Here is a 25,709-nt window from a genome sequence, read left to right as displayed (position 1 = left end):
CAATGACCGTGGGTTCCAGGTCTACAAACACTGCCCTGGGCACGTGTTTGCCAGCGCCTGTCTCACTGAAGAAGGTGTTGAAGGAGTCATCTCCTCCCCCAATAGTCTTGTCACTTGGCATCTGGCCATCAGGCTGGATGCCGTGTTCCAGGCAGTAGAGCTCCCAGCAGGCATTGCCGATCTGGACACCAGCCTGGCCAACGTGGATGGAGATGCACTCACGCTGTGAGAGGGAGGGAAAAAAAAAGCATTAAAAACCAATTAGTGGTGACTGTGAAGCAAAAGAAAATGTTTATGGAAACTTAATCTTACAAATTTCCTTTCAAAACGAACTACAGTGTAATGCTTTTTTTATTAATCTAGGAGAGAAGAGCTACACTTTTGATCTCCATTAGTTCTGATTAATTTCCTTTTCCCCTCTAAATTAGGAAGGACTCTTTCCAGACCAAGAACAGACCTTAGTCATTGCTTCCTCCTTTGGAGGATCAAGACAGGGAGGAGGTCATCCATCTAGCGCTCAGGCCCCAGAATCCCATTTTAGAGTAGGTGGCCAGATTTCTGGGCAGCTCCCAACACAGGAAGCACGTGGCCAGAACAGTGCAGAGGAAATGTCTGGCTGCAGGGACGAGGGGTGGGGCTCTGCGGCAAAGGATGAATGAGCAATTCCGGGTGTGCGCGCCCGCGCCCCTCCCCCCACCCCCCGCCGCGGTTCGTGGAGCCGCGCAGCTGCAGAGGCTCTCAACAGCCACGTCTGCAGAGGCGCAGCCATGCCCAACCATCCTCCGCTTCCCGTAGGCATTGAGTTCAGTCCAGCACCTCCACATGTGTCACGACGCAGCAGGGGATTATCGGCGGCCCAGATCTGGACCAAGATCCGATTTCCGTTCCCTCAAAACCCCTCACCGCTACCACCTGCTCCCACACGCATTCCTAACACAGCAGAGGGCAGGGAGGGACAGATGGCCTCTACAGGCTGTTGGGAGCTAGCTGCCCTAATACACTGGCGTAGCGCAGTACACCGATAAGGAGTCCTTCCCACATTCATCTTACTGTTTTTATTTTTATTTTTTGTCTTTATTTTTTTAAAAGAAAGAAGTCAGGGTAACAGGAGACACGCCCTCCAGCCATAAACCTGCAGCGCCGCAGCGCGCGTGCGCACTGCAGTGGCGGGCTCCCGTCCACTCCCTGGCGGGAAGGTAACGGTCGCGCGTGCGCTTTTGTGTCCAGCTCCTTCCCGCCTCCGCTTTTCGTGCTGAGGAGGAAGTGAGGGCGGGGAGAGCCGCGCGCGCGCTCGCCAAAGGCTGGGGGGAAGCGGGGGATGGGAACGCGCGGGAAAAGAATGCAGTCTTGAGGGCACCACGCCCAGGAGTTAAGGGCTAAATGAGAGCCCCAACCACGGTAAAGGAGAGCTAGTGTCCCGCCATCCCCTTCCAGAGTCCCAGAAAAAAAGGCAGTGGGCTCCCTCCATTCCCTCTTCCCGGGCCCCACCCGTTCTCCACAAACGGGATCTATCTACTCATCCTCGGCCCTCGCCTCGCTCTTCACCGTCTATCGAACAGCGGTGGCGCCAGCCCTCTCTAGCTAGAGGCCCTCCGCGCTCCCCCGGGCTCGCTTTTCCCCGTTTTCCCGAGCGAGGCCGGCGGTTCACTCACCATGGTGGCTACGCGTCAGCAGGCGCAGGAAACAGTAGACACCGGGTCCCGGTTACCGTCCTCGACAAGCTAAGAGTCGAGGTAAGTAACGCACTGAGGCGGGGGTGGTGCGGGAGCCACTTAAGTAATGGTCCGGGGAGGGGCTGGCGGGCACAGGCGGTGCCATGGCCTCAGGCCCCTCCCCCGGCCCGGCGTACCCACTCGGCGCCCGGCTCGGCCGCCGCAGAGGCGGGTTCCTGGCCCCGAGCCCTTCCCCGCGCCGGGCGTGCGGGGCGGGGTCCGCCGCGCCTGCGGGCCACGAGCTCCGGTGCTGCAGTCTTTGGCGCATGACCGCCAGGGCCAGGGCGGGGGAGGGGGTGGGGGTGGGGATGGGGATGGGGGATGGGGAGCAGGTTCGGAAGAAACCAACATGGGAATGGGGGCTCGATTGCTTTAATTTGGACGAATCCTAAGATTGAAGAAGTCCACACAGTTTTAAAGATGAAGCACCATGCAGTGGAGAAACTTCTGGTCCAGATAGCTCAGCTGATTATTTTCACGTTGTCACCATTTGTCAATGAGTTTTGTTTTTCTCTTCCCACTTCCTTTAAAGGCAGTACAGAAAGCATTTACCTGATAATGTGGAGGAGCAAGGTTTAGAAAAAAATAGTTCTATTTGGTTTACTTGTTATTTAAACTAAAGCTACCAAACAGTATTTCAGTCATTCAAAGAGCACCTAAGCACTGAACATCTAAGCTGTTAAAAGGGTAGGGTAGGCCCCATTTCTAGACCTAAACCAACCAACTTTATGAAACAGCTCTAGGGTCTTTTAGAAAGAGAGATTTAAAGACACGTTTCAAAAAAAAAAAAAAATAAAAAAAAAAAATAAAGACACGTTTCAAATTTGGTAGCTGAATTGAAGGAGTAAGGACAGAAACTTGGGGAGGGAGGAAATTGTTTGACCCTGAAAGTTATTTAGGAAGTAGGGATTCCTTGTGCTATTTAGAGTTTTGTAAAACTTTTTAAAATTGAAGCATAATTGACAAACAAGGTTACATTACTTTCAACTGTACAACATAGTGATTTTACATTTATATACATTGTTACCCTCTAAAATAAAGCAACCAATTATTTTACCAGCAAGGTGGGTTTATTCAGGAATAGCAGAGAATCACAATTTGGGACAAGCAAGCAATGGGGAATCATAGGCAAATCCAGAGAACAAAGGAGAGTGACTTGCTTTTATTAGATTTTAGGAGGAATTTGGGAGGGGGGACCGTTTGAAGAGAAGTTCTCTGGAGAAGAATGAGAGTTCAAGATTGTGGCAGTTACTCTCTGGCTGCAAGTGGTGGTTAGAGTGTTGTTGCTGGAGCTGGGAGGGATCTTCCTTCCTTCTTTTAAAAGCAGGAGGTGAAATTCCTATGTGAAAATGTCCTCCCTTGTACCAGAAGAAAAGTAACATTCTTATCTTCCTTCTTCCTGCTGATTATGCAGACTGCAACTGGTGCTACCTGTATTGAGAGTCCCCCCTTTAGGGCTTCCTGACTCCATTTAAAATAAAGTTTCCTTTATTTATGTTCACATTTACCCCTTTTGATCAAGACCTTTCCTTAAAAGGGGTTTCCCTGGTGGCTCAGTGGTTAAGAATCCGCCTGCCAATGCAGGGGACATGTGGTTCAAGCCCTGGTCCAGGAAGATCCCACATGGCGCGGACCGATTAAGCCTGTGTGCCACAACTACTGAGCCTGCGCTCTGGAGACTGCGATCCACAACTACTGAAGCCCGCGCACCTAGAGCCCGTGCTCCGCAGCAAGAGAAGCCACTGCAATGAAAAACCCGTGCACCACAGTGAAGAGTAGCCCCTGCTCTCCGCAACTAGAGAAAGCCCGCGTGCAGCAAGGAAGACCCAACGCAGCCAAAAATAAATAAAAATTAAAAATAAATAAATTTTTAAAAAAACAACTCTATATCTTACCAAGGTCTTAAGCATTGGAGATCATCTTGAAGTGTTGAGCTAACGTCACTCTCTTGGGTAAGTCATTTCTACAAAGATTTAACGGGCAACAGGCACAAAGCTTAAAAATGATTATGTGAAGCAGAATTTAAATTAATATAAGTTCAGTTTGTATGATGGGTCTAAGCCAGGAGCCCACACCTGAAGGTAATCAGCTAAATAGGTCAAAAGACCAGGCAAGGGCCATCAGGTGGAAGTTGTAACCAATGGGCTTGTTCCTTGATTTTGTGTAACTGAGTTTCTGTTTTTCTTGAGGCACTTATCTATATGCAACAGGTGGTATTTGCTGTCGTACAAATGCATCCTTGCTCAGCAAGTTGATAATCAAAGGCCATGCAGTTATCCAAAATTACTTTAGTCAACGAGTCAAGTGGTCATTGTTGCGTTGCTATTGCTTTGGCTGCGGAATCAGCTAGCACTCCTGATGTTCGGGAGAGATCTCTGATCATGCATTTCCTTGGCACTTATTCTGACCCAAAGGAGAAAGTTTCTCCCTCTGGAGGCATACTTGGAGTCATGTATGCCTCCTTGAAGTTCTTGTTTAAGGTGGCCATGGAGGCTTAATGGGGTGGAACAATGGGAAGCTTCAAAAATCTTACTTTGTAGCTGTCATCAAGGAACACCAGGTGAAATTAGCAGTAGCACTTGGGAAAAGTGAAAAAAATTTCATTACAGTATGGACTAAAGGTTCACTGTTGTTGTGAACAGATCAAGGTTTCTGGTGGCAAACCCAACAATTAGATAAGTTTTCCCCTTTTGTAATAGACTGAGAAATACAGATAAGAGCATTTCTTCCCAAGAAAAAGAGGGAAAGGATAAGGTAGGAAGTAACAGTGGGAAATGGGATACAGGCCTGGTCTGGTCATCTTGGGAAAGCTGTCTCCTTCAGCTGTCATCTGGTTCAGTTCCTGGTCGGTTTGATTCAGAGGTCTCCAGTGCTTACACAGGACTGGATGTCAGTTGGAGCCTTCTTTAGCTGTGAAATGTGTACCCAAAGCTTGGGTCTCAAGTTTGGCCGTTCACCTGTGTAGTGAGGAGGACCTATTATAGTCCCTTCCAAGGAGATTTAAGGGCAATTGTTGTTTTTATTGATTTGAAATCAGAAGGGTGAGAGAAATTGGAAACGTTAGTTTGGAGATTTGTAGTCAGATATATGATGAAACTAGAAGAGTTTAGGATCCAGTCCAGCTCAGGTGTATAACCTTAAAGATAATTAGCAGGAGAAGAATCTAGTATCTACAAAGGTGCAAACATAATTTCTCTCTTCATAATTATCTTCCTTTTTGTCAAAGATAATCATAGTAAAACTAACTTGGTTGTATTAAATTTGGCCTGATTATTTACATAAACACAGCGAGAATAGTGATTGATCATATAAGCTCTTTTTAAGCTTATCTGTTGGAAGCTTGAAGGCAAGGTACTAGGCCAATTTTTACAAGTAGTTCCTTAAAACTGTCTGATTATTTCTGAGTCTATGTATATCTCTCTTGAGTATGATAAGCTAGTCAAAGCCTTGGTAAAATAGCCAATATTTCCAATTGTTTTCTGTTACAAGGAGAGTAGATTCTTATTGAACTTATGCAAATATATATATTGTGATTAATAATAAGAATGATATGAGTCTCTGAATTCTGGAGGGATCAGGAAGGGAAAAAAAGATATATATTTGATCTTCGCTTACAAAGATATCTTTTACCAAATTGCTGTAAGTCATAGATGCTTAAGAGAAAAAGTTTCCATAAATCTGGAAAAATAAAACATTAGAGAAACAGCATAAGAAGTCAAAATTTATAATCATCCTCATAGGTTCATTTAGTCTCCTGTAATTAATTCTTGTTGATCTTGATCTTGGGTTAGCAACTTTATGAATCAATCAGTTTGCCATTAAAGTCTTAGAAATTTTTATCCAGTTCAGTGTTATGATCTAAAGTTATCAGAAACCTGCATTCCAGGGACTTCCCTGGCGGTCCAGTGGTTAAGACTCTGCACTTCCACTGTAGGGGGCACGGGTTTGATCCCTGGATGGGGGAACTATGCACGGCCAAAAACAAAACAAAAAACCCTGCATGCTAGAGTACTTGTCAAGGTCTTTGCCATGAATCTCCTTGAAGATGAATCTCCTTCAGGTTGTGGGAACATTTTTGCAAAGCATCAGAGTAAAACAATAACTATCTATAAATGACAAAAGACTTAAAAATAGCAAAAGTTAAAGATCTAAGAGTTCATTATAATGCAGTTGACAAGAGAATTTGGTTATTTCTGTGACATCCAACATTTAAAGATAATAGCTGAAATTACAAATGATAACGTTATACCAGGACATATCAGATTCTCAGGAATGTCATATAATTTCTGAAACGTATACCTATGCAGATGTAATGTAAAGAAGGCTTAGTATTATTTCTTATTTGAAAGTGCTTCCCATGTAATTTAACATATCAAATAAGCCTAATTACTTTAATATCTTCCTTTTTATAAAGTAAGAGAACAGATCCTTTGAGATGCTCCAGGGGCCCTCTGGAAAAATCCCAGAGGTAGTCTAAGGTCAAAAAGTCTTCATTTAGAATTGATTTGGGGAATGATTGTCAAAAAGATCAAAAGGTTTGGACACTTAACTAAATAGGATCATGGATCATTGTGAAATAATATTTAATTATTCATTTAACCCAAGTGACAAAAAGATTTCAAAAGCAATTATAGAAGCTTACCTAGCTGCAAGAAGCCTTAACTCTTTTACAAATTGATTTTGGCAAGGGATCTTTTATAGCAATCTGTATTTTTTTTCCTCACATTTCAATTTTATTAGTTCAAATATTGTTTTCTCAATTTCAAAAACTTACAAAGCTTATCTAGAGAAGAAATGATGCAAGGCAGTTGTTACAGAGTAATTTCAGATTTACTCTTAGAGGATAGCATAATTGCCTATGCATTACATTAAATGAATATAACCTCCTTCTACATAATATAGTTAAACCATATGGTTTTTGGAAGTTACAGTGTAGAGGCTCATTCTGACATGGCTCTGCTATGCTGGGAATGATAGAACAGGTAAGGGCAACAGGATCCCTGCATTACTGCTGAAGAGAGTTGCTCTAAGATAAGTAGGCAGAATAAAGATTTGAAAGATGGGACAACAACTTCTAAACTGATGGCAGAGTTATAAATATCTGGTAAGCTACCAGCAGATTTCCCAGCCTTGCAAATAGTTATAAGAAAGGAGTGAGGGTCTTCTTTTAAACAAAGATTGCTGCCTGGCTGTCAAGGCAACAAAGTATGAGCCTATCAGAGAGTGATTACCTCCTGGCCTTGAAGAGTTATCATCGATTATGTACAGGGCAGAAAGGGAGGTGGTTCTTGTTTTGGCCTTTTCAGCTGGCTGCATAGACCCTTTTTGTTGCTCAATTTACTGTGGCATAAGAACAGTGGCTTTTAAATGTGTTGGATCATTTCACAGTAAGAAATGTAGTGTATTTATGGCCTAGCACATACTTACATATATAAAACCATATAAGTAACTGAAATAAAAGTTTAAGGGACTTCCCTGGTGGCACAGTGGTTAAGAATCCTCCTGCCAATGCAGGGGACAGGGGTTCGAGCCCTCGTCCAGGAAGAACCCACATGCCGCGGAGCAACTAAGCCCGTGCACCACAACTACTGAGCCTGAGTTCTAGAGCCTGCAAGCCACAACTACTGAGCCTGCGTGCCTAGAGCCTGTGCTCCGCAACAAGAGAAGCCACCACAATGAGAAGCCCGCGCACCACAACGAGAAGCCCACGCACCGCAACGAAGGGTAGCCCCCGCTCTCCGCAACTAGAGAAAGCCCATGTGCAGCAACAAATACCCAATGCAGCCATAAATAAATAAATAAAATGAGGTTTCTTTTATTTCACAACATTATGAGATAATCACATTGATAAGTCTAGTTACCATCTGTTACCATTTAAAGTTATTACAGTATCATTGACTAAATTGCCAGTTCTGCATATTACATCGCCATGACTTATTTTATAACTGGAAGTTTGTGCCTCTTAATCCCCTTTACCTATTTTGTCCATGCCCTGAACCCCTCTTCTCTCTGGCAACCGTCATTGTAAACTGTCTATATAATAACTGTTTTCTGTTCCTAAGTCAAGGTAGATTAACAAGTTATAGCTTCGTGCTAGGAGGCCCAGAATAGAGTGAATAGACTAGTTTTGTTTTGTTTTGTTTTTTCTCTTTCTTTCAGGAAAATCTATTCCCAAACCGTAAAATTCATTGTTGTCCCTTGGAAATACATAAGGTGGTTAGCTAGGGTTAAAGTGTGGCTTTAAAATGGACCTAGCAGAAACCTACTCCTGTTACTACACTACTGAAAATATCCCCCCAGTGATAGCGTATTAGTAACAAAAAAGGTAAAACATAGACTGTAAAAATTCATAGTTCATAGTCAGCAATTTTCTTATTTGGATTTGGTAAAGCTTTCACCCTTCATATCAGACAAATAACAAGCTTACACTGTTAATATGTGTGTAGTATATATATACATATACGTATATTATATATATATATATACACACCTGGAATGCAAACTAGGAGGTTCTTATTTATTTCTAATAAATATTTTTGTAGTTATGTTAAAAGGTTTTCTTTCAAGTCAAGATCCAAATTTGTTTTATTCTTTTTTTTTTTATTTTTAAGTTTTTGGCTGTGTCAGGTCTCTTAGTTGTGGCACGTGGGATCTTTCACTGTGGCGTGCGGGCTTCTCTAGTTTTGGCATGCGGGCTCCAGAGTGCGTGGGCTCTCTAGTTGTGGCGCGTGGGACTTAGTTGCCCTGCGGCATGTGGGATCTTAGTTTCCCCAACCAGGGATCGAACCTGCATCCATTGCATTGGAAGGCGGATTCTTAACCACTGGACCACCAGGGAAGTCCCAAGATCCAAATTTGTACACGTTTCCCAAACTGGGTCATAGGAGACAGGAATATATTTGAATATTGTCTCCCTTATTCTTAAAAGAAGATGGAAAATAATTAGCTTGCTTTGACTGGAAAAATGAATGTTAGGGAACCACACTGCTGAACTCTATTTTGCTGTCTGCTCTGGATGAAAGCCATTTGAAAGTAGGCACCTCCCTCCTCCTAGCTGTGCAGAACCTTAGAGCTTTCACTGCAGAGAATTTCTCCTGTAGGCCTATGTGTTTGCTCAGGTACCTTTCTAAAACCGTTAGCTTTGCTAGCTTTGTTATCTGTGAATTCCCCTGTTGTGAATGAGGAAGTATTTGAGGTTTTTTTAGGTCCCTGATGATACTTTACATTTCAGAGAGTAATAGACCCATAAGGGACCTTTAAATAGAATTTAGTCTGGTATCTTTATGCAAGAAAAATATTGAATAATGCTAAGGTAGTTTATTTTGCTACCTCTTATAGTACCTGAGAGGAAAGTCTGACTTTTTTTTTTACCCATATTAAACTTACATGGGTCTATTTATGTATATTATATACAGATGTATACACTTTGTCTATATTTAACAACTAAATAGTAGTTATCTATTGCTGGAATAGAAACACAGTATTATCCACTGTCTTAACATTTTATTTATTATTATTTTTTAATTTATTTATTTTTTTAAATTTATTTTTGGCTGTGTTGGGTCTCCATTGCTGTGCACAGGCTTTCTCTAGTTGCTGTGAGCAGGGGCTATTCTTCGTTGTGGCACGTGGGCTTCTCATTGGGGGTGGCTTCTGTTGTTGTGGAGCAAGGGCTCTAGGCGCCCGGGCTTCAGTAGTCGTGGCGTGTGGGCTCAGTAACTGTGGCTCGCGGGCTCCAGAGCGCAGGCTCAGTAGTTGTGGCGCACAGGCTTAGTTGCTCCGCGGCATGTGGGATCTTCCCGGGCCATGGCTCAAACCCATGTCCCCTGCATTGGCAGGCAGATTCTTAACCACTGTGCCACCAGGGAAGCCCTTAACATTTTAACTGATTGTATAGGTCTTTCATTTGTTAGACTGTGTCAAGGCCTGTAGCTATTTGCTTTGAGTCTTTGATGTAGTGGGAAAACCCTGTGTTGGCATTTGAGCCTCCCATCTTTGCTACTTAATATCCTGGCCATTTGCTACTGTTCTAACAGTCAGTAACATTTTTGATAGTTCCATTTTGTGGTTTAGACACAAAACTTCACAAAATATTTTGTTCATTTAACCAGCTCTATAAGGAAAGACAAAAATAATAAATAGAAACAACTCACCAAGCATCAACCATTTTCAAACATTTGGCCTTTTATTCTTATTTATTACATTGTTATAAATTTATATATGCCCTTTTGCGTTCTGTTTTTTTCACAGATAGATGTATAGGGGAAAGAAAATGTGCTTTGATTTCAGATAGTACTAATTTCAATTCTGACTTTATCAGTTAATAGTGGTATGACTTTAGACCCTTTATTATCTTTCTCAAGCTTCATTTATGAATGGAAATCAGTAATAGCTTGGAATCATCTTTTTTGTTTGTTTGGAGTTTTGTTGTTGTTGTTGTTTTGGCCCCGCGACATGCGGGATATTAGTTCCGGACAGGGGATCGAACCCGTGCCCCCTGCACTGGAAGCATGGAGCCCTAACCACTGGACAGCCAGGGAATTCCCTGTTTGGAGTTTTGTTTGTTTGTTTGTTTTTTATTTATTTATGTTTTTATTTGGAAATGTTTAAATCAGTGCAGTGAAACTGAATTTTAGAGACACTGGATGTCATTAGTTTGGATATCATTAGTTTATTATAAAAGGGAGACATGGAAATTGAAAGATTTCAGAACTTCCATGGAATGGGTGGCTTCACGCTATGCCATTTCAATAGTGATTTATTTCAGTCTACATACTTTCCAAGAATGTCACCATCTCTAAATAAGAAATAATCCTTGCTGTCTAGATCTACTTTAGCACCTCCATATTCTGGGAGAAGGACTTTATCTCCAACTTTCATGCTAACTGGTTTTCTTTAGAGCCCCATCCAGTAGCTACTACTGTTGCTTGCAATAATTTTCCTTGAAATTTTTCTGGAAGCATAATCTCTCCTTTGGTTACAGTTTTGGCTGTGCTCCTTTCAACTAATACTTGGTCAAAGAGGGGAAGAAACTTTCCAAATGCCTGTCCTGCCTTGACTGGCCCTTGCTGCAGTTCATACTCTGCGCCTCCACCGCGAGAAGAGACCCGAAGTCGGAATCATCTTTTTATCATGCTGTCACATTCGGTTCCATTAGTAAATTCTATCAGCTTTATCTTCAAAATATGCCCATTACTTTTTATCACATCACCTTATTTCATAGCACTTATAGAATATGAAATTACCTTGTTTGTATATTTATTTACTTGTTTAAAATTTCTCCCTAATTAGAATGCAAGCTCCATGCCTGTTTTTGTGGAAATCAATTTTGATTGCCCTCCCCAAAAACACTTTTTTCCATTATTCTTTGCCAAGATAACCCTCTTCTTTTTTTTTTTTTAAGTGTATGCACGTGCTCAATCCCAGGGATTGAGGGAACCCTGTTTCCCTTTGCCAGATACTTGCTTTCTCAGTCTCCTTCATAACTGGACCCAGTTCTGGCCAAACGGTGTTTCTGGGAATGGTTTTTCTCCCTAATCAAAAAGATTGCATCCTGAGGAAAGCTCTCTAGTTTCATTCCTATCCCTTGCTTTCTGCTTTTGGAGATGTTCTGTGAAGGTATGATGCCTGGAACCAACTTAAGACCCTGAGGGTCTTAATGCAAAGAGAATCAGAGATGGCAACTCAGTGGTCTCACATTGTGAAGCTGCTTAGCCAACCTTAAAACCACCTTTCTCCAGATGTATTACTACATAGTAGGTGCTTAATATGTAATTTGTTGTTGAAATGTTGAACTTGGTGATTGATTGGATATAGGGTGTGAAGAAAACTGAGAAATGAAGGTTAATTTTCAGGTTTTTGGTTTAAATAACTGGTTGAATGGTGGTATTTTTCAATGAGTTGAAAATCCTGAAGGAAGAAGTGGGTGGGAACTGAAGAAGGGACACAGGGGAAGCTAACAGTTTAGCTTTAGGCACATTTTGAGGTTTAAGTGTTTGTGGTACATATACCTGGAGATATCCATTAGTCAGTCATATATGCAGATATGAAGAGAGGAGAGATGTAGATTTGAAAAATTTTCAACATAAAGATGATAATTAAGTCATGAGAATGGTTAAGACCACTCAGGGGGAATATGTAGAGCTAGGAGAGTCATGGTCTTAATAGAGAACGTGGCTTTAGTAGGGAATCTGAAGAATGACCATATTTGAAGTAGAGAAAAGGATTCTATAAAAGGAGTCTGAGAAGCAATGATCAGAGAGGGAGAACTGGGGGACTCTCACAATCCAAGGAAAGAGCGAGTTTCAAGATGGAGAAGTGGTACAATGTCAAATGCTGTACAGAGGTTAAGTAGGATAAAGACTGGAAAGTGTCTACTGTGTGTATGTAGAAAACAATATGGCTTCTATTTTTATTTATTTATTAGACAATATTTATTGAGAGCCTACTATGGCAGGTACTCCTTTTAAGTGTTGGGTAGATATAACAATGAATAAAATATGTCCTTTCCTCATGGAGTTTATAGTCTAGGAAGGAAAAAGAAAATGAACATATCCAAAGCAATATGAAATATAATGTCAGGTACTAATAGGTGCTATGAAGAAAAATAAGTCTGGAAAAGAGACTGAAGTTACAGAGGGGTGCTATTTTAGATAGAGTGATCTGAGAAGGCCTCTCTGAAGAGGTAGGGGGTTTTGTTTTTGTTGTTGTTTTTTAAATTTTATTTATTTATTTGGTTGTGCCAAGTCTTAGTTGCAGCAGGTGGGCTTCTTAGTTGCAGCTCACCAGCTCCTTAGTTGCAGCATGTGGGCTTCTTAGTTGTGGCATGCGAACTCTTAGTTGAGGCATGCATATGGGATCTAGTTCCCTGACCAGGGGTCAAACCCAGGCCCCTTGCATTGGGAGCTCGGAGTCTTACCCACTGCGCCATCAGGGAAATCCCTGATGAGGTAGTTATTTGAACAAAGACCTGAATAAGTGACAGAATGGGCATTTCAAGCAAAGGGAACATAAGTACAAAAGCTGTGAAGTTGAGGGTGTATGTCTTTTTTAAGCAACATCAGTAAGGTCAAGGAGACCAGAGCAGAGTAAGAGGGAGAGTTATGACATGAGCTCAGAGAAGTAGCCATGTAAATAGTCTAGATCATGTTAGGGTCTTTCATGTTAGCCATAGAAAGACTGTGTTTTATTCTAAAAATCATGGGAATCCGTTACATAGTTTTGAGCGAAGATGTGACATATTCTATCTTATCTTAAAAGGCTTGTTCTGGCTGCTGTGAGAATAAATCATAGGAGGTTAAGAGTGGAGTAAGGAATATGAGCTGGAAGGGAGTGCAGTAATGCAGATAAAATGTGATAGTTGCTTGGACCAGGGTGAGCCAGTCAGTGGGGGAGGTGGTACAAAGTGGTGGGTTTCTGGATGTATTGATATTTTGAAGGTGATGCTGACAGGATTTATTATTAATGCATTGAATGGAGGGTGAGAAAGAAAGAGAGATATCAATCCTGAGCCCAAGGGTTTGGGCCTGAGCAACACTGGGGAATACTGAAGGAGGAACAGGTATAGGGAAATGGAGGGAAACAAAAGTTCAGTTTTGGATGTTAAGTTTGAGATGTAGTATAGAGATGATGATTAGGCAGAAAGCTAAAGTGCAGAGAAGTCACGTTGGAGATAAATTTAGGAGTCATCAGAGTAGAAACTGGATGAGGTCACCTAGGAAGAAAGTAGATTAAAAGAAGCCAATGGGACTTCCCTGGTGGTCCAGTGGTAAAGAATCTGCCTTCCAGTGCAGGGGACGCAGGTTCGAGGCCTGGTCGGAGAACTAAGATTTCACATGCTGAGAAGCAACTAAGCCCATGCGCCACAACTACTGAGCCTGCGCTCTAGAGCCCACGAGCCACAACTACTGAGCCTGCGTGCCTCAACTAGAGAGCCCTCATACTGCAAACTACAGAGCCCACGCGCTCTGGAGCCCATACGCCACAACTAGAGAGAGAAAACCCGCACGCCACAACTAGAGAGAAGCCCATGCGCCTCAAGGAAGAGCCCACGTGCCCCAACAACAACAACAACAGATCCCGCATGCCACAATGAAGACCCGATGCAGACAAAACAAGAAAAAAGGTTCAAGGACTAAATCCTGGAGCACTTCAGCTTTTAAAAATTAGGAAGAGGATCCAGTAATTGAAAGTGAGAAGGACCAGATAGTGGTGCAGAAAGAAAATCATGAAGAGTGTGATGTTCTGGAAACCAAATGAAGAAAGTGTTTCAAGCAGGAAAGTGATAATGGTGTCAAATTTTTCTGGTAGTCTGGGTAAGATGAAGTCTGAGAACTGGCTAGTAGATTTGGCATTGTGGAGGTCACTGGTGACTCGGGCAAGAGTGGCTTCGGTGGAACAGTAGGGATGAATGAAGGCCTGATTGGGGTGGGTTCAAGAGAGATTGCAAGGTGAGGAAGTGGAGAAAATGGAATAATAACCTCTTTTGAGGAATTTTGCTTTGAGAGAGTAAAGGGTTATAGCTGGGATAGCTGGAGAGGGATGTTTAATAAAGGGAGTTTTTTTTTTTAATATGGGAGATATTTTAGCATGTTTGTTTGCTAATGAGAATAAACAAAAGAGAGGGAAAATTGATGATGTGCAGGAAAGAGGGGACAGTTTAAGGAGCAAAGTTTTAGAGTAGTGAAATGGGAAGGGATCCAGTGCAACACTGACGGGGTTAGCCCTGGAGAGAAAGGACCATGATAGTCCATCCACTGACACAGGAGGAAATCAGAGTATATGAGTTTGGATTCAGGTTGCAGTTATATTTGGTGGTTGGAATATTCCTCTTCTGATTGCTTCTTTTCTCTCCCCTACCCAGTGAAATAAGAAAACAGGTAATTTCTCCTCATTCTCCCCCTATTCCTTAATAAGAACAGAACCTTGATTTTGTTGAGAGCAGGGTGCTGAGCTTCTGTTCCAGCTACTCCATGGGCATCCATGTGACTAAGTTCTGGTAAGTTATTAGTGGAAGTTGTTTGGTGGGTTTTCTGAGAAACAGGATTAAGTGAGCTGGTGTATGTCTTTGGCCCTTTATCTTGCTTAGAATGTGGACATGATGACTGGAGTTCTAGCAACCATCTATGATAATAAAATGATCTTAAGCCATTGCTAAAGATGGAGGAAGATGGAATCTAGATCCCTGATGACACTGTGGAGCTACCACATAAACCGTGGATTGCCTACCTCTGGACTTCTCATTAAGGGAGAAAATAAAACAATTTGTTTATGCCTCACTGACTTTTTCCTTTTTTTCCCTGTGTGTGTGTGTGTGTGTGTGTGTGTGTGTGTCTGTCTGTCTGTCTGTTATTTGCAGCTGTTTGTAATTCATAACTGACATGGTGGTGGGACCTTGTGGAATTTTTCTTCTGAATTTATTTTTCTTTTCTTTTTTAAAAAATGAAATGAGGAGGGGAGAGGTCATTGGCTAAATGTGAGGATTGGGGAGGGAGTGTTGGAGGTTTGAGGAGAGAAAATATATAAATTAGTCATCTCTGAGAGTAAATTAACTAGGGAAATAGAGTAGAACTTCCAGGTATTGTTGAAGGTATAGTAGGCTTTTTAGACATTTGTAGTTGTAAATATATATAAAATGAGATCAGTCATCCTGGTTATGTTTTTCTCTAGTCCGGTTCAGCTGCTCAGGTGAGGTATGAAATAGGTAGAGAGTTGGATTTATTCAGGATCAGTGTTTTGCTAAAGCTACTGGTCACCATTGTGAAACAGAAGACAAGGTAGACTAGAGTCACTGGGAAGAAACTGAATATCTGAATGGATTTTTAAAAACATGTAATAAAAACAATAGACTAGAAAATAAAACTTAAACACATTTTTTAATAGATAAAAGTTTCCATGATTCAAAAATTGAAGCGATAAAAAGATATATTGAGAAGTTTTGCTCCTACCCTGCAATGGTTAATTTTATGTGTCAACTTGACTGGGCCACAGGATGCTAAGATAACTGGTTAAACATTATTTCTGGGTGTGTCTGTGAGGACTTTTCTGGAAGAGATTAGCATTTGAGTTGGTGGACTGAGTAAAGCAGATGGCCCTCCCTAATATGAGTGGGCATCATCCAATCTGTTGAGGGCCTGAACAGAACAAAAAGGCAGAGGATGGTTGAATTCACTCTCTGCCTGACTAGTGACTGAAGTGGGATCTCCTCCTGTCCTTTGTGCTACTGGTTCTCAGGCTTCGGGTCCAAACAGGAATCTACATCATTAGCTCTCCAGCCTTTGAACGACATCACTGGCTTTCCTGGGTCTCCAGCCTGCAGAGGGACAGCAGAGTGAGACTTCTCAGCCTCTATAGCCATAAAATCTCTCTCTCTCTTTCTCTCCCCACCCTCATTCCCACCCCACCACCAATTCTGTTTCTCTGGAGAATCCTCACTAATACACACCCATGTGCTCAATCATCCTATTCCTCCCCTCTGCCCCCTATTGATAAGCATTTGTATTATTTGTTGTGAATTCTTACGGTTTCTTTTTGAAAATACAAATATCAATTGATCAATTTGTTTATTCTTATTTCACTCTGTTCTTACATACAAAAGGGTAGTAGCAAACTATAGTGCATGCTGTTCTCTACCTTGCTTTTTTCACTTGTCAGTATATGCTGGATATCTTTCCATATCAACACCTGGAGAATGTCCTCATTATTTTTATTTTTCACCTACAGAGTATTCTGTTATTATAGGTGTATCATGATTTAGTAATATTTTGAAAGCAAGGCCTTTATTTGGAAGAACTAGGTTTTGTTAAAGCTTTGTGGGTTTGAAGGCGCTAGTATAGCAGGACTTTATAATTTCAAATTTACAGAAAAATTTCAAGAATACTACAAGAAACTTCCTAGGAGTATACCTTGCATTTAGTTTTTTTTTTTTTTTTTTTTTTTTTTTTTTTTTTTCTTTCGGCCACACCATGCAGCATGCGGTATCCTAGTTCCCCGACCATGGATCTAACTCATGCGTCTCAACCACTGGACCACCAGGGAAGTCCCAGGACTTCATATTTGAAATTTACTCCAGGATCCACAGAAATGTGAAGAATGCATGATGATGAAAAAAATCATTATCTCTCCAAAAAGAAGTAAGAATTCAACCAACAGACAGGAAGTGGTGAATCTGAGGCAGAGTGATTAATGTTTAGCTGCTTGTGGGTTCCCGGGACAAGATCCAGCATTCTTATATCTTACTCCACTGGGCCTTGGCCCTGGCAGTTGAGGTGAGGGTGGATTAGCCAGGTGAGGAGACGTTCTAAGCAGATAAAATCTGTGTTTTGCTTTCTAGGATATAGCCTGGAGGACTGCAAGACTCTTCAAGAAGTGCAACATCTAACATATTGCCTGAGCAGGAAAGTAGCCATGGCTGAGGGAGGTGCCTAGGCAGACTAAAAGCAATCTTACAAATTCCTTCACCACACCCCACCAAAGCACCTGAGAGCTCCCAAGTACCCAATGGGATGTGGAAGTTCTGAGAAGACTGGCAAACTGAAAGAGACTTGGAGCTGGAATAAAAAGGACTTAGTCTAGAGGCCAAGGCAGGAACCCTAGATATCAGCACAAGAAGTCTAAAGACAGGTGGGGCAAACTACAACTCAGCAGAGGCCAGCAAGGACAGAAAGTACAGGGATCAGATTCACTTCCTCCAATTCAAGAATAATACCCAAGCCCCTCTAGGAACTTAAATCACCTTGGAGATGATAAGAGAAGGAGAGGGTAGAAGAGTTTAAATCTTGATTTTGACTACATATTCACTCAAACGAGACTATTCTAAACAAGAAGTAACTGATTTATCTTAAAAGTAGTATTTAAGTTTTTTTCAGTTGCTGAGCATTTGTGAAATGATGAATTTCAGTTATAGAGAAGGGAAACTCAAATGAACTAAAAAAAAAAAGGAATTAATACTACTAATAGGCCTTTGGCAGAGATGTGGAGCATTTGGAAAATTTTATATGGAAAATCAAGCAAAAAATGAGGCAGTGGACTTCCCTGGTGGCGCAATGGTTAAGAATCCGCCTGCCAAAGCAGGGGACACAGGTTCAAGCCCTGGTCCCGGAAGGAAGTGCAACATCTAACATATTGCCTGAGCAGGAAAGTAGCCATGGCTGAGGGAGGTGCCTAGGCAGACTAAAAGCAATCTTACAAATTCCTTCACCACACCCCACCAAAGCACCTGAGAGCTCCCAAGTACCCAATGGGATGTGGAAGTTCTGAGAAGACTGGCAAACTGAAAGAGACTTGGAGCTGGAATAAAAAGGACTTAGTCTAGAGGCCAAGGCAGGAACCCTAGATATCAGCACAAGAAGTCTAAAGACAGGTGGGGCAAACTACAACTCAGCAGAGGCCAGCAAGGACAGAAAGTACAGGGATCAGATTCACTTCCTCCAATTCAAGAATAATACCCAAGCCCCTCTAGGAACTTAAATCACCTTGGAGATGATAAGAGAAGGAGAGGGTAGAAGAGTTTAAATCTTGATTTTGACTACATATTCACTCAAACGAGACTATTCTAAACAAGAAGTAACTGATTTATCTTAAAAGTAGTATTTAAGTTTTTTTCAGTTGCTGAGCATTTGTGAAATGATGAATTTCAGTTATAGAGAAGGGAAACTCAAATGAACTAAAAAAAAAAAGGAATTAATACTACTAATAGGCCTTTGGCAGAGATGTGGAGCATTTGGAAAATTTTATATGGAAAATCAAGCAAAAAATGAGGCAGTGGACTTCCCTGGTGGCGCAATGGTTAAGAATCCGCCTGCCAAAGCAGGGGACACAGGTTCAAGCCCTGGTCCCGGAAGATCCCACATGCCGTGGAGCAACTAAGCCCCTGTGCCACAACTACTGAGCCTTTGCTCTAGAGCCCATGAGCCACAACTACTGAAGCCTGTGCGCCACAACTACTGAAAGCCGCACGCCTAGATCCCTGCTCCGCAACAAGAGAAGCCACCGCAATGAGAAGCGCCTGCATCGCAACAAAGAGTAGCCCCCACTCACCCCGCAACTAGAGAAAGCCCGTGCGCAGCAATGAAGACCCAGCACAGCCAAAAATAAATAAATGAATAAATAAATTTATTTTTTTAAAAAAGGAAGCATGATTACAGTGCACTATTTGCTTCAGCAATGAGTAATACTTAAATAATCATAATAATATAAGCACTGGCTTATTTAAATCGAAACTTTTTGGTGAGATAGCCAGGAGGCAAAATGTGAGGAGTATAAAAGAACTAAGTTCTCAACTAATATGGTGAAAAGTAAATAGGTAATGTCTAAAATTGATAAATCAAGACATAGGTGCATAGACACATTATTTAGAAATAAGTAGGTTAATTCCAAGGGAAATGGTTAGATGAATTGCGGGTAATTGCTTCTGGTGAACAGGTCTAGAGTAGAGGAGGAATGACACAGGAAAACCATTGTTTTAAAATATCAGTACTAGGGGCTTCCCTGGTGGCGCAGTGGTTGAGAATCCGCCTGCTGATGCAGGGGACACGGGTTCGTGCCCTGGTCCGGGAAGATCCCACATGCCGCGGAGCGGCTGGGCCCGTGAGCCATGGCCGCTGAGCCTGTGCGTCCGGAGCCTGTGCTCCGCAACGGGAGAGGCCACAACAGTGAGAGGCCCGCGTACCACAAAATAAAATAAAATAAAATAACAGTACTAGATTTGTGGTTTTCGTAATTTTTTAATTGAAATATAACATATGTAACAACCTACATACAGAAAAGGGTACAACTCATAAAAGTACAGCTTGATAAATTAACCTAAAGTGAGCAAACCTGTGTAAATTAGCGACCAGATCAAGAATGTGTCATTTTTAAACCATGTACATATATTCTTTGACAGATATTTAAAATTAATACTAAAGAGTTAAGATATCAGGAGAGATAAAAATGCTTTTGATAATACTGCTTTTGAAGATACTACTAAAATCTGGAGCAATGCTGTTCAATATGGTAACCTCTAACTACATGTGGCTATTGAACACCTGAAATGTTGACTAGTCTGACTGAGGAACTGAATATTTTATTTTTGTAAATTTTAATTTATTTAATTTTTTTCAGTGTTTTTTTCAATTTTTATTTTATATTGGAATGTAGTTGATCTACAGTGTTGTGTTAGTTTCAGGTGTACAGCAAAGTGATTCAGTTATATATATGTATTCTTTTTCAGATTCTCTTCCCATATAGGTTATTACAGAGTATTGAGTAGAGTTCCCTGTGCTATACAGTGGGTCCTTGTTGATTATCTATTTTATATATAGTAGTGTGTATACATTAATCCCAGCCTCTTAATTTATCCCTCCCTCCCACCTTTCCCCTCTGGTAACCATAAGTTTGTTTTCTAAGTCTGTGAGTCTGTTTCTGTTTTGTAAGTAAGTTCATTTGTGTCATTTTTTTAGATTCCCCGTGTAAGTGATATCATATGATATTTGTCTTTCTCTGTCTGACTTACTTCACTTAGTATGATAATCTCTAGGTCCATCCATGTTGCTGCAAATGGCATTATTTCATTCTTTTTTATGGCTGAGTAATATTCCATTGTATATATGTACCATATCTTCTTATCCATCCATCTGTTCATGGACATTTAAGTTGCTTCCATGTCTTGGCTATTGTAAATAGTGCTGCAATGAACATTGGTGTGCATGTATCTTTCCGAATTATGGTTTTTCCTGGATATATGCCCAGGGGTGGGATTGCTAGATCATATGACAGCTCTATTTTTAGTTTTTTAAGGAACCTCCATACTATTCTCCATAGTGGCTGTACCAATTTACATTCCCACCAACAGTGTAGGAAGTTTCCCTTTTCTCCACACCCTTTCCAGCATTTATTATTGTTTGTAGACTTTTTGATGATGGCCGTTCTGACAGGTGTGAGGTGATACCTCTTTGTAGTTTTGATTTGAATTTCTCTAATAATTAGCAATGTTGAGCATCTTTTCATGTACTTTTCGGCTATCTGTATGTCATCTTTGGAGAAATGTCTATTTAGATCTTCTGCCCATTTTTTTGTTGTTTTTTAAAAAAATATTTATTTATTTAGGCTGTGCTGGGTCTTAGTCGCGGCATGCGGGATCTTTGTTGCAGCATGTTTAGTTGCGGCATGTGGACAGTTAGCTGTGGCACGTGGGCTTTTTCTTATTTGCGGCATGCGGACTTCTTAGTCACAGCATGCAGACTTCTTAGTTGTAGCATGCAGACTTCTTAGCTGCGGCATGTGGACTCATAGTTGCTGCAAGCATGTGGGATCTAGTTCCCTGACCAGGGATCGAACCCGGGCCCCCTGCATTGGGAGCGTGGATTCTTACCCACCCATCCACCAGGGAAGTCCCTTTTTTTTTTTTTTTTTTTTTGATATTGAGCTGCACGAGCTGTTGTATATTTTGGAGATTAATCCCTTGTTGGTCACATTATTTGCAAATATTTTCTCCCATTCTGTGGGTTGTCTTTTTGTTTTGTTTATGGTTTCCTTTGCTGTGCAAAAGCTTTTAAGTTTAATTAGGTCCTATTTGTTTATTTTTGTTTTTTATTTTCATTACTCTAGGAGGTAGATCCAAAAAGATATTGCTATGATTAATGTCAAAGAGTGTTCTGCCTATGTTTTCCTCTACGAGTTTTATAGTATCCGCTCTTACATTTAGGTCTTTAATCCATTTTGAGTTTACTTTTGTGTGTGGTGTTAGAGAATGTTCTAATTTCATTCTTTACATGTACCTGTCCAGTTTTCCCAGAACCACTTATTGAAGAGACTGTCTTTCTCCATTGTATAGTCTAATTAATTTAAATTTAAATAGTCACGTGTAGTGGCTACCATATTACACAGTGAACATCTATAGACTTGTGTATTTAAAGTTTCTCTACAGAGAAGAAAGGAAAGCTCAACTTCCTCAGGTTAAATGACAACTGGTGACAAGGCATTTTGAAAGTAATGAAAATAAAGTACCAATAACAATTAAAGAGGATTAAGGAGAATATTTAAGTAGAGATTAACCATGATCTGAATTTATGTATATGAACTATAGTCTATAAGAAAGGAGTACAGATTCAGAAAATAATTTAAAAATTGAGAAAGCAAATTATTACAGTAGTTACAAAGGAAATACTCTTTTTTTTTTTTTTGGCCGCACAGTATGGCATGCGGGATCTTAGTTCCTCACCAGGGATCGAACCCATGCTTCCTACAGTGGAAGCGCGGAGCCCTAACCACTGGACTGCCAGGGAATTACCACAAAGGAAATACTTAATGGGCTGATGTTTACCCTGTGAAAAGAAAACGAAATCTCAATATTAACTGGTAAGATTTGTGGTGATTGAAAAAAACTTCCTTCTGCTTTTCTATATTTAGCAAAATTTCTTTAATCCAAATGCATTACTTTTTAAAAATTTTTTATAAATTTATTTATTTATTTATTTTATTTTTGGCTGCGTTGGGTCTTTGTTGCTGCACACGGGCTTTCTCTAGTTGTGGCAAGTGGGGACTACTCTTCATTGTGGTGTGCAAGCTTCTCATTGTGGTGGCTTCTCATTGCGGAGCATGGGCCTAGGTGTGCGGGCTTCAGTAGTTGTAGCACGCGGTCTCAGTAGTTGTGGCTCGTGGGCTTAGTTGCTCCGTGGCATGTGGGATCTTCCTGGACCAGGGCTCGAACCCGCGTCCCCTGCATTAGCAGGCGGATTCTTAACCACTGTGCCACCAGGGAAGCCCAGTACAATTGATTTTTATTTATTGATTTTGTACCTAGCAACAACCTTGCTAAATTCTTAAATTCTAATAGCTTACATGAGCATTTTGGGGGGAATTTTTACATTACATAAGCATTCTGTAAGGTTTTTTCTGACACTAAATACATGGTGTTTTCCACATTAATTCTCTTTTTTTCTTTCTTAAACTCTTTTTTAGATTCTTTTCCCATACAGTCTATTACAGAGTATTGAGTAGAGTTCCCTGTGCGATACAGTAGGTCCTTACTAGTTACCTATTTTATATATAGTAGTGTATATATCCACATCAGTTCTCTAATTCTTTGACACCAACTGGAAGTTCAACAAGTCATTTCAATTCTGACACCAGCTATATGGAGTTCTTGCAGACTCCACTGGTTAAGGACTCAATCACACAGACTGCCATTACTTCAGGTGTCGGTCACAAGTCCCAGTTTGCCATCTGTACTTCTGACCCACAGGCTATGAATTAAGGGCTTTCCATGACCCTTTCTCTCATGTTCAATAATTTGATAGAAGGATTCATGGAATTCAGGAGAACACTTTACTTATATTTGCCAGTTTATTATAAAGGATAACTCGGGAAGAGCCAGAGGAAGAGATACCTAGGGCAGGGTGTGGGGGAAGGCATGCCCTTTCCTGGTACACCACTCTCTCAGTACTTTGATGTATTCACCAGCCCAGAAGTTCTCCAAACCCTTTCATTTAGTTTTTATGGAGATTTTATGACATAGGCATGATTGATTAAATCATTGTCCATTGGTGACTGAACTCAATAGCCAGTCCTTCTCTCCCTGGAGGTGAGGTGTGACTGAAAGTTTCAGCCCTCTAATCTTGGTTTGGTCTTTCAATGGACCAACCCCCATCCTAAAGCTATCTATTACCACCCCCCACCCCATTATCTTATTAGCATACAAAAGACATTCTTCTTACTCAGGATATTCCAAGGACGTGAGGAGCTCTGTGCCAGGAAATGAGAGACAAAAACCAAACACTTATTTTTTATTATACCACAACCATTTAATTTGCATTTACATTTATTCTTTTGCATTCCTTATTCCTCTTATTTGCTTTTCTTGATTTACTCACTGGGACCTTCATTAGAATGATCAAAGAAGTGGTGATAATGAGCATCTTCCCATGTTCCTGCGCTCAGAGGGAATGGTTTTAATGTTTCATCTTTAAGAATGATGTTTGCTGTAGTTTTTCTTATAGATGTCTTTTATCAGATTAAGGTTTCCTTAATTTGGTGAAAGTTTTATCATGAATGAATGTTGAAGTTTAGCAAATGCTTTTTCTGCATCTATTGAGATCCTCTGATTTTTCTCTTTTACTCTGTTACCGTGGCAAGTTATACCGATTTGTTTCCTAAAGTTAAAATGACCTAGAATTGCTGTTGTAAGTCAGACTAGGTCACAATGTATCATATTTCAGAATATATTACTAGATTCAGTTTGCTTATATTTGCATGGATATTTACATCAATGTTTATGTGCGAAATTGGTTATAATTTTCCTTATATATTTTTATCTTTCAAATTTTGGTGTAAGAATTTGATAGATTCATAAAGGAATGTGCCATCTCTATCTATTCTTTGGAAGAGTTGGTATAATACTGGAATATTTTTCCCTAAAAATTTGGTGCAGGGCTTCCCTGGTGGCGCAGTGGTTGAGAGTTCGCCTGCCGATGTAGGGAATACGGGTTCGTGCCCCGGTCCGGGAAGATCCCACATGCTGTGGAGCGGCTAGGCCCGTGAGCCATGGCCGCTGAGCCTGTGCGTCCGGAGCCTGTGCTCCGCAACGGGAGAGGCCACAACGGTGAGAGGCCTGCGTACCGCAAAAAAAAAAAAAAAAAAAAAATGTGGTGCAGCTTGCTAGTAGAGCAGTCTGAACCTGGATGGTGCTGGTGGTATTGTTATGGGAAGATTGTTTTTAAACTTCTAATCAGTTTCTTTAGTGGTTATGTGATTATTCAGATTTTTAATTTCTTCTTGACGTTTTTTTCTCAGTTCATCTTTAAATACAAATCTATTGGATTAAATCTTCATAATATCCTAGTTTATCTTTTTAATGTGTATGACTTCTGTGGTGACAGCTCCTTTTTTTTTTTTTAATTTTCATTTTTGGCTGCATTGGGTCTTCGTTGCTGAGCGCAGGCTTTCTCTAGTTGCGGCGAGTGGGTGCTACTCTTCGTTGTGGTGCGCGGGCTTCTCATTGCGGCTTCTCTTGTTGCGGAGTATGGGCTCTAGGCACGTGGTCTTCAGTAGTTGCAGCACGTGTTCTCAGTAGTTGCCGCACACGGGCCCTAGAGGGCGCGGGCTTCAGCAGTGCCGCTCGCGGGCTCTAGGCTCAGTAGTTGTGGCACACAGGCTTAGTTGCCCCGCAGCAGGTGGGATCTTCCCGGGGCAGGGCTCAAATCTGTGTCCCCTGCATTGGCAGGCGGATTCTCAACCACTGCGCCACCAGGGAAGTCCCTACAGAAGGTGTCTTAATGCTGTTCTCTACTGTAGCTGTAGAATAAAATATTCTGCTTAATAAACCCAAGTAGGGAAAAATCCCTGCATCTTATCACAGATGTAAAAGCCATCCCAGTGGAACGATCATATTGGATCCCTGATGAGTATAGAGAATATGTTGTGCAGCACAATAGTGTTCCTTCAGGGAACATTAATTATAACTAATACTTCTGTCTAACAATGGATAATATTGCATTTAACATCATCAAATAACTATAAAACATTGTTGAAAGAAATTAAAGATGATCTAAATAAATGGAAAAATGTTTAAGTATCAGAAGACTTACTATTGTTAAGATGGCAACATTCCCCAAATTGATATACAGATACAATACAATCCCTATCAAAACCCCCAGCTGGCTTCTTTGCAGAAATTAACAAACTGATCCTAAAATTTATATGAAAATTCAAGGGACCAAGAATAGCCAAAAAAACTTGAAAAAAAACAAAGTTAGTGGACTCATATTCCCTGATTTCAAAACTTTCTACAAAGCTACAATAATCAAGACTGTGTGGGACTTCCCTGGTAGCACAGTGGTTAAGAATCTGACTACCAATGCAGGGGACACAGGTTCAAGCCCTGGTCAGGGAAGATCCCACATGCCTCGGAGCAGCTAAGCCCATGTGCCACAACTACTGAGCCTGTGCTTTAGAGCCCATGAGCCGCAACTGCTGAAGCCCGAGTGCCACAACTACTGAAGCCCGAGTGCCTAGAGCCCG

The 25,709-nt window shown here is 41.2% G+C and overlaps 1 protein-coding gene and 1 pseudogene across 1 annotated transcript in view; both read right to left on the bottom strand.

Annotated features, from left to right (window-relative positions):
* Positions 1 to 1,796, bottom strand: part of LOC102990900 (tubulin alpha-1B chain) — a 3,678-nt gene extending 1,882 nt beyond the window's left edge. The window contains exons 1-2 of the mRNA XM_055085643.1: positions 1,653 to 1,796; positions 2 to 223 (exon numbers count right to left, since the gene is read on the bottom strand). Of these exons, the coding sequence (XP_054941618.1) occupies positions 2 to 223; positions 1,653 to 1,655 (225 nt within the window). The 5' untranslated portion in view covers positions 1,656 to 1,796. The remainder of the gene's footprint in view (position 1; positions 224 to 1,652) is intronic.
* Positions 1,797 to 10,475: 8,679 nt separating this feature from the next.
* Positions 10,476 to 11,195, bottom strand: LOC102990628 (10 kDa heat shock protein, mitochondrial-like; annotated as a pseudogene).
* Between the last annotated feature and the right edge of the window lie 14,514 nt (positions 11,196 to 25,709).

Source organism: Physeter macrocephalus, chromosome 6, assembly GCF_002837175.3.
Source record: "Physeter macrocephalus isolate SW-GA chromosome 6, ASM283717v5, whole genome shotgun sequence".
Classification (NCBI taxonomy): Eukaryota; Metazoa; Chordata; class Mammalia; order Artiodactyla; family Physeteridae; genus Physeter; species Physeter macrocephalus.
This window is presented reverse-complemented; position numbering and strand designations above follow the sequence as displayed.